The 8,761-nt window shown below is 47.2% G+C and overlaps 1 protein-coding gene across 1 annotated transcript; it reads right to left on the bottom strand.

The window, feature by feature from the left end:
- Nucleotides 1-3,833: 3,833 nt before the first annotated feature.
- Nucleotides 3,834-8,460, bottom strand: LOC109738726 (DEAD-box ATP-dependent RNA helicase 40). The gene is made up of 7 exons (XM_020297810.4): nt 7,818-8,460; nt 7,638-7,706; nt 6,599-6,868; nt 6,173-6,523; nt 5,769-6,046; nt 4,833-5,177; nt 3,834-4,657 (listed from the first exon to the last, which is right to left on the bottom strand). Exons 1-7 carry the CDS (start codon nt 8,247-8,249, stop codon nt 3,973-3,975), a joined length of 2,430 nt encoding a protein of 809 aa, XP_020153399.1. The 5' UTR covers nt 8,250-8,460; the 3' UTR covers nt 3,834-3,972.
- Between the last annotated feature and the right edge of the window lie 301 nt (nt 8,461-8,761).

The raw sequence follows: 8,761 nt of genomic DNA, 5'->3' as shown, positions 1-8,761 counted from the left end.
CACAGGCGTGATGTCGATCATACATCTAGTACCAATGCATGACACAAAGATAAGCCAGAGAAACCGCTCTTCGTGAGATCAAGGAGAGCATTAAGAAGATCAAGTTGACAAAAGATCACCCCAGGAGAGCCTCACTTGCCAGGCAGGAGAGCCTGGCCAGGTTGAAGTTGCACCTGAGGGACGAGACCAGTTCTCCCCGGCAAGGTTTCCGGGGCCGTCAAGATCGGAACCCGCCAGGCTCCTTGCTGGCAGGCCTTCACCAAGGTGCCACCGCTCCACCTCATCATACCCAAGTCATTAATCAGTGCAGTGTCAAGCTATCAAGTAACTAGGTGGATCCTGTCAGGCACGTGGCAGCATGGTGGGGGAGAGATTAGCTTTATTGACACCCGTCCAGATGACGTGTCATGCTAATAAGGAGAAGATGGATAAGCGGCACGGCAGGCTTGTCGGGCTTCAACCTCAGCACGACACCTAGCAGTGCATTTGCACTTTGTCCTAACTGCCAGAGTTAGGTGTGATAGCACTGTTAGCTATCTAATCACACCAAGATGACTGTTTTGCCACTATGGTCGCCCCTTAAGCTATAAAAGGAGGCCCGAGGCAACCTAGCAAAAGGTTCGAATTTTAGATCCCCCAACACTTGTACATGCACGTTGCTCCCCCCGAGGCACCCTTGCCGGGCTAGAGCACGTCGTGTCTTCGTGTTCCTCCAGATCAATCCACCATAGCACTAGTAGGGTTTTACGCTTCAAAGCGACCCGAACCTGGGTAAAAGAGAGCTGGCCATCATCGCGCTGCCCCTGTTGTTTCTGGTCTTTGTACAATGTGATCGTCCCCTTGCCGAACCACAAACGGGCACCCTTGCCCCATAGGTGATCGTGCTTCCACACGGACACATAGTCAAGGAGATAGTACAGAGTAAACACAAAGACAGATAGCAGCTAGGTAGAGTGGATTAGAATAGGAAGATAGTATGAAGCCAAACATGCAAACAAAGAAGAATGTCTTCACACAGTGAAGTCAAACTGAGCAAGCAAGCAGTGACTTCACGAAGCTAAACAGTAAGTAAAGGGTGAAGTGATAGAACCAGTTGCTTGACGAAGACAAGGATTTGGTAGAGCAGTTCCAGTTGCTGTGACAACTGTGCGTCTAGTTAGGGAGGCTGAGATTGAACTCAGAAGACCGTGTCTTCACCTTATTCCCCTTGAGCTAAGGACACTTAGTCCTCGCCCAATCACTCTGGTAAGTCTTCAAGGTAGACTTCCAAACCTTCGCAGACTTCGTTCACCGACGATCCACAATGACTCTTGGATCCTCAGAACGCGATGCCTAACCGACTGGAAGATCACAGTCTTCAAGTGTAATAAGTTTTCAGATCACGCGGATAGAAAGACTTCAGTGATGCCAAACACTCTTTGGGCTCTGGGTGTTTTGCGTTTTGTCCTGGCAAGGATTCTCTCTCAAAGGCTTCGGAGTTGGGTTGCTCTCAAATGACAAAAGTCGTGCACTAACTCTTAGCAGCCACCAATTTTATGGTGTAGGGGGTGGGCTATTTATAGCCAGGAGGCAACCCGACATGATATGTCTGAAATGACCCTGGGTCACTAAGGAACTGACATGTGTCCAACGGTCATATTTCAAACGCACGCGGCAGCTTGACTTGGGCTACAAGCAAAGCTGACTCATCCAACTCTGGATAAGATTTTCTCTCATTGTCTTCACTCAAAGACATAGGATTTGGGTTGAGCATCACATCAGTCTTCTGACTTTGTTCACTTGGACCCTACTTGACAGTTTGGTGGTTCCTACGACTCAAGAAAGAAGAAAATGAAGCTACGAAAGAAACTATGTCTTCGCACTCCATTGTCTTCAAGTGAATGTCTTCACACGTCATTATCTTCGACGTGAATGTCTTCATGAACCACCATTTTCTTCAATGTATTCATACATTTTTAGGGACCATCTCCGACGGGTAAACCGAATCAATGAGGGACTTCTACCTGTGTTCTCCTATGAATCTCACAAACACATTAGTCCCTCAACCACGTTTGTCGTCAATACTCCAAAACCAACTAGGGGTGGCACTAGATGCACTTACAATCAGCTTCTCTTCTTCGATTGCCATCTTGCACTCCTCACATGCCACTTTGCGCTCCTTCATTGCCTTCACCTAAGACCACCTCAAGTCCTTCTCTAATTCTATTCACTTCCTCCAACTTACTTTTGCTTGTTATAATCTCTTCCACCATAGTCTTCAACACATTACATCCCCTCCATTCTTTTGTTTATCTTTCTCACCTTTCCTTCTGAGTGGACTTCTTGCGGGGATGAGTGGTTTTTTTGCAGTGATGCTTGGAGTAGTGGTGGGATTAGGATTTGGGACTTCCTCGACATTATCATCGATATCGTCATTGTTGTGTACTTGTGCAACCGATGATATTTAGCCTTCCTCCTTACGATGCTCATGTTTCCTGTTTTTCGACTTCTCATTGTTCGAGCAAAGCCCAACAATGGTACAAAACAAAATATCATTTTTATCCCTATGCTTGTACATCTCGTTTGTGTAGCCGAGTTGTCAAGTTTAAAGTTTCACATTGAAACCTAGGGGGTAAGAACATAGAATAATTTGAACAACAAATACTGACCAACAACAACAAAAACGAGAGATGAAAGTTTACATGGAAGACATTCCAAGTTTTATGGGAAAGTTCATCTTCCCCTGAACGAAGGAGGAGTTTACAAGATTTTAAGGGATCACGTAAAGAAAAAATTGCTTTGGAGATGCTCTTTATAAGATGAATTAGGAGGAGTGTGGACGTCTTGAACCCATGGGCATATGAACCCGCTTTTTAAAAGTGCATTTTAAACACGTTTAAAAATGCCAAAAAAATTCGAAACAAAAAAATCATGCATACATCTTCGCAACATGTGTGTTGGGCACAAAGTTTTGTGAAAAAATCTATTTTTACTTTGCCTCCATGAGAAAGACAAATTCCGGTGCTCCTAAATAGCGTTCCGCGACGTTTTCCTTTTTTTTTGTCTTTTTTGGGCAAAACAAAAGGTTAATTTTTTGCGGAACTTTCTGCGCACACATAGAATGTGAAGATGTATGCCTGCAACTTTTTTAGAATTTTTGGGCATTTAGAAATGACTTTTCTAAAGTATGTTCATATGCCCATGGGTTCATCCATGTGCTTTTCGAATTAGGAGGCTACTAGGACTTGCCAAGTTGCCATAGATTCGTTCACTGCGCCCTTCTAGCCAAGACTCCCTCTGGATCCTATACTTGGACAAAATCTTGCGAGAATTCTGCCTTCTTCCCAGATGAACTTGCCATAGATTCGTTCACTGCGCCCTTCTAGCCAAGACTCCCTCTGGATCCTAGCATTCCGTAGCAAAATTTACGATAATTCCGCCTTCTTCCCAGAAATCATCGATCTGTCTGCGCACAAAAGTACGTTGGCAATAATTTCAAGTCCATCGGCAGGCAGGTTGCTTGGACTCTGGTTCATAAATGGCAGGCAACACAGCAAAGCTCCTCCCAAACTACTCCCTCTGTCCCATAATATAAGAACATTTCTCAAACTATATTAGCTCAAAAAACGTTCTTATATTATGGGACGAAGGTAGTAGTGTATTGTTCAAACCAAAAGCATGCCTTGCAAGATTGCGCGCGGCCTCCGTGGGCAGTGTTGAAAATTAACCAAACCAATTTGGTATGCTATCTGGAAGCACTCAGTGAGGACCGTCGAGCCCACACTCTCTCCAAAGCAGTTGGCCAATTGGCACAATAAATCAACAAAAAGAATTGCTGTTTAAACAAGTCGACATAACAAATAACGATCTTGGACTCTGGTTCATAACAAACAGCAAATGAAAGCTCAATGTTACATAACAAACAACAGCTCAATCATAAAAGTTTTAACATGGATTGTTTGTAGAATAGCAAATTCATCGTTCAAAGCCTTGTCACTTATCATCACCGTTCTGCACAGCTGCACTTGCGCGAGGGTCATCATCGGCTATCATACCCTCCTCTCCCTCTTCATCTATCATACCTTCCTCTTCATCCTCCCTCTTCTTGCTGCTCACAGAGACTTCCACAGGTTTAGCATCCACCACTGGCTCGCCATTAGGGCTCATTGAGCCCCTGCCTCCTTCGCCATTATACACAGGACTATATGGAGCAGACTTGTCATCCCGCTCCTGCAGACTGGGCGACCGATCCAGATCAACCTTTCCCATCTTCCCATCGCCATTTGAAGGGTCGACACTGCGGCTCTTGTGATCATTTGAAGGGTGAGCATTGGGTGAGCTTTTCTTCTCCACTGGGTGGGCAGAGTCAGGACGTGCGGACCCAGAGTCAGCTCTTCTTTCAGTCTTGCGTCTAGCGCCAGGGCTACGACTCCTGCTGCGGCTAGCACGACGATTCCTAGTGTAACTCCTGCTCCGGCTCCTGCTCCGGCTCCTGTTCCTGCTCTTGTTTCTGCTCCTGCTCCGGCTCCTGCTCCGGCTCCGACTTCTAGTCCTGCTACGGCTAGCCTGCACATCATGGCGCCGTCTCTTGGGGCTTGGGCTGCGCCTATCACTGTCACTCCTGCTAAGGCTTCTGCTGCGACCTCTAGCAGACCTGCGAGACCCGCCGTAATCATTCCTGCAAACATCAGCAACATTGTAAAGACCATGGTCTTTGGCTCAGGAACACAAACTACCGAACAACGACGACAAAAGAAATTATAATCTCGAATTACTTCGGTTAACACTAACAAGACCCAAACTCTGTTTTCATCAGCAATTGCAGAAAACAAAATGGAAGGGACAGAACGAACCTGCTACGGCCACCATAATCATCCTTTCCACGTCCACCGCGACTACCCTCTAACCTGCCACCATACCTTGAATCCAGTTCAGAGCGTGAACCACCACCCCTCTCAGAGCGGGTTGCCCATTTGTTACGTTTCCTACCACGCCCACCCCGAGAGACCATGTCTAACAGTTCAGGAGGAACATCTTGGTCGGCCCCTTCCAGGATTTTAATTAGGTCGGCAACATATTTTGAATCCTGATCACACAAAAATGTATAGGCCAAACCAGTGGCACCAGCCCTTCCTGTCCTGCCAATCCTGTGAACATAGTCCTCAACACCAGTGGGGAAGTCATAGTTGATCACAACCCTATGTCAAGAAAGCAAGAGGATATTGTGAGATCATTTCTGAGATTTGAAGCACTGGTGGTAAAGATCAGAACAATACTGATTTAAACAACAGCTTTCTTCAAGATTCTGTGTGTACATTTGCACTAGTTATATGAACTTAAATCCAGAACTAGTTATATGAACTTATACACAACTGGACATGCCATGATAATGAATAGCTGCTGAGGCCAGATTGATTGCACTTCCTTGTTTAGGGCCTGATTGGTTTAAGCAAAAGCCTACCCAGCATTGGTAGCACAGGTTTTGGACACAACCAAAAACACACGCTAACTACTGAAATTTTAGGTATCCTTGTCATGCACTTCTGCTACCATGGGTCGCAAGGGCACCATTCTTTAGCCCCATTTAGACATTCAAATACTCCCTCTGTCCCAAAATAAGTGTCGCAAGCTTAGTAGAAATTTGTACTAAAGTTAGTACAAAGTTGAGACACTTATTTTGGGACGGAGGGAGTAGTTACAAGTGGAATTAGCATGATTGTATGTCATATAAATACATGAAGCAGCACCTATATAGCAATAAAATCATTACAATAATATTATTGATTAACCTGATATCTTTGATGTCTAAACCTCGTGCCGCAACATCTGTAGCCACCAAAATAGGAGATCGTCCAGATCTAAATTGACTCAGGACCTTCTCTCTTTCATTTTGAGACTTGTCACCATGAATGGCAGCCGCTCCAAATTGCCTATTGAGTGTCCTTGATAGTTGGTCGCACATTCTCTTGGTGGTACAGAATATTAGTATCTTGGAACCTGAATCATGGGATCGCAATATTTGCTCCAGACGCCGAAGCTTTTCTGAGGGAGTGACCACCTCCACATGCTGGCAGAGCAACAGGAGCAGAAGACAGAACAGAACAGAAAATTAAAAGAAATGTACTTCGTGAAAGGAAAAAAAGAAAGATATTTCCAAGTATCATCAGTGCGGTGTACAAAGCAAGTCGCGTACCTGAGTAATAGCTTTATTAGCAACAAGCTCATCCACACTTCCAATGGTCACCTGGACAGGGTGAACAAGAAGCTCATCTGCAATTCTTCGGACTTCCTTGGGCCAAGTAGCAGTGTACATAAGAGTTTGCCGACCAGAAGGTATGTCTCTTACTATTTTTCGTATTTGTGGTTCAAACCCCATATCAAGCATGCGGTCAGCCTCGTCTAGAACAAGGTACGAGACCTGCTTTAGGCTTATTTTCCGCATTTCTAGAATGTCGTTCAACCTTCCAGGTGTTGCAACAACAACATCAACCCCTCTTTCTAAATCTCTTAACTGGGGCCCTTTAGGAGCACCGCCATAAAGGCACTAAGAAGAGACCAAGAACAAAGGATCAGATAATGAACATATAATCCAGGAAGAAGCAAGGCAAAGAAAACTCACCGTAGAAGAAATTCTTGATGATCTGCCAAATTTCACAGCTTCTTCCAAAATCTGTGTTGCGAGCTCTCTGGTAGGTGCCAAAACTAACACTGTTGGGCCAGACCTTGTGCTGTTCTGCATACGCTTTATATGCATAAACCCAGGAAGCAAATACCCGAGAGTTTTTCCAGATCCTGTCTTGGCAATAGCTACAACATCTTGATTGAGCAAGGCAATTGGCCAGGACTGGGCTTGGATAGGTGTTGGACTTGGGAATCCGGCGCGTTGTATCTGGAAAAATGAAAGGGGAACGGAAAGCAAAGGCAAACAAAATAAGGACACCAAAAGAATATGGTTAATGTGATGCACCTACATCTGCTACAGCTCCCACTGAAACTCTAGTTACTCTATGTAGTGAAAACAACAAAGAATCAACAATGTGCGAAGTCAATTTAAGGCCGTACGGAAGAGAACAGATCCACAAAGTGTGGAAACAGGGCGAAGTAGAAAAGCTCTAACAGAATCCCTGGAGACAGACTCGCTCAGCCATGGATCATTCATCCACAGGCCCCTTCCATTGGTCAGGCATCTGGACGCCTGCAGCCTGGGTGAGATCTCCATAGGCTCCAGAAGAGGCCTGCCATCCATGTGAGGAGCCTTTCCCAGGAACCGTACGCGGAGAAACAAATCAGCGTCAGCCGACGTAGATGGCCTTTTAGACCATGGGCAGCCCCCGCAGGGAGCAAGCCGCCTGGGGTGTCCACCCACCCTTGGCAGCTCCATCAACGACATCCGCCCTCAGCCCGTCGAAATTACAGACTGGACGAGGGCGCACGAAGCAGGGTGCGACATTAGCTCCACCTTGGAGCAAATATCGCATCTGCCACAGAGATGTAGATAAGTAACTGACTCGCAAGCGTCCCTGATTTAGAACAATCAATCAAACAGATAAAGATAAAGAAGAGCGCATCCCCGTGATCCAACATGCTGACCCTTATCAAACTCTTTTGGGTTAGTGTTTAGACCTTGGGTGATAATTCATCACCAAACTTATGCATACCTCCTTGAGTATATCAAGCGGGATGACACCAGAGTCAAACTCAGTTATGGGAGCCGGCACGTTATCCCCCTGCATCACAGACCAAACAAAAAAATAGATGCTGAGTAACGGACATGCTATGAGATGTGTAACACAAACATGCTATGAGATGTAACACGAGGATAGCTGCGAGATCCTTACGATAACTGTGATCTCATGGCGACGGCGGTATGCTTCGGCTGATGGATCATCAGCTGCGGCGGTAGGAATGGTGGCAGCCGGAGGAAGATGGTGATGGGACGACGACGACTTGAACGAGTCGTGCTCGTCGTGACGGCGCCTGTCGCGGTCGCGGTCCCGGTGTTCACGCCGAGGCGGTGTGCGCGAACGGGAGCGGGAGCGAGATCGGGAACGGTCTCGACGGTCCCGGCCGCGGGCGCGCGGAGGAGGAGGCGGGAGAGGCGGGGGCGGCGGGAGCTGAGCTTCCGGCGGCACGGGCTTCTCGTACTGGGTGACGTTGGTATCCGGATTCCAGTAGTAGAGGTAGCCGGTGGTGCCGTCCACCAGCCCGCGCCACGGCTTCGGCACCGTAGGGTCGTCCGGCGCGTACCGTGGGGCCGCGGTTCCCGACATCGCTGCCGGCAGATCTGGGCCAATACCTAGACTCCGGCTAGGGCACGCGCGGATTCGCCGGCGGAAGGGCAGGTGCGGTGCGCGGCGGCGGCGGCGAGGCGAGGGGCTATCGCGTTTCTCTTCCTACTTTTTGACCTAATTTTTCGAGTCTACCTCGCCTATTATTATTGTGATGTGAAATTTTGCGACGGTCGAGTTCGAAACGAGCTCAAGCCCAGAGAAGCCCAGCTTCGGGTAGGTTGCAAGCGGAGGAGAGCCACCCAATCACCGCGCGTTTGCACCTTGACCAAACACGTGCATAATCATCCTATCCTAAAAAAAACATGCATAATCATCCCCGCAAAAAATTCATGCCACTGCTAGTAAAAAAACCAAAATAACTACTTTTTTCGGAACCGAAATAACTACATAAATGGTACCCTCGGGGATTGTCGCTCGTGGCTTTCAAGCGTGGCAAGTGGCGGAACGTCACGTGTCGAGGAGGTTCTCCGCTACGCTCTCCGCTCGACACG

The sequence above is a fragment of the Aegilops tauschii genome, chromosome 3 (assembly GCF_002575655.3).
Source record: "Aegilops tauschii subsp. strangulata cultivar AL8/78 chromosome 3, Aet v6.0, whole genome shotgun sequence".
NCBI lineage: Eukaryota > Viridiplantae > Streptophyta > Magnoliopsida > Poales > Poaceae > Aegilops > Aegilops tauschii.
The sequence above is the reverse complement of the archived record's forward strand: the minus strand, read 5'-3'. Positions and strand labels throughout refer to the sequence as shown.

What these genes read in the sequence shown, in the direction of transcription:
- LOC109738726 (XM_020297810.4), bottom strand. Translation starts at nt 8,249, where the DNA reads ATGTCGGGAACCGCGGCCCCACGGTACGCGCCGGACGACCCTACGGTG. An exon ending in GCCATGAGATCACAGTTATC is followed by an intron (nt 7,707 to 7,817) that starts GTAAGGATCTCG and finishes TCTGTGATGCAG; the next exon opens with GGGGATAACGTGCCGGCTCC. An exon ending in CATCAAGAATTTCTTCTACG is followed by an intron (nt 6,524 to 6,598) that starts GTGAGTTTTCTT and finishes GTCTCTTCTTAG; the next exon opens with TGCCTTTATGGCGGTGCTCC.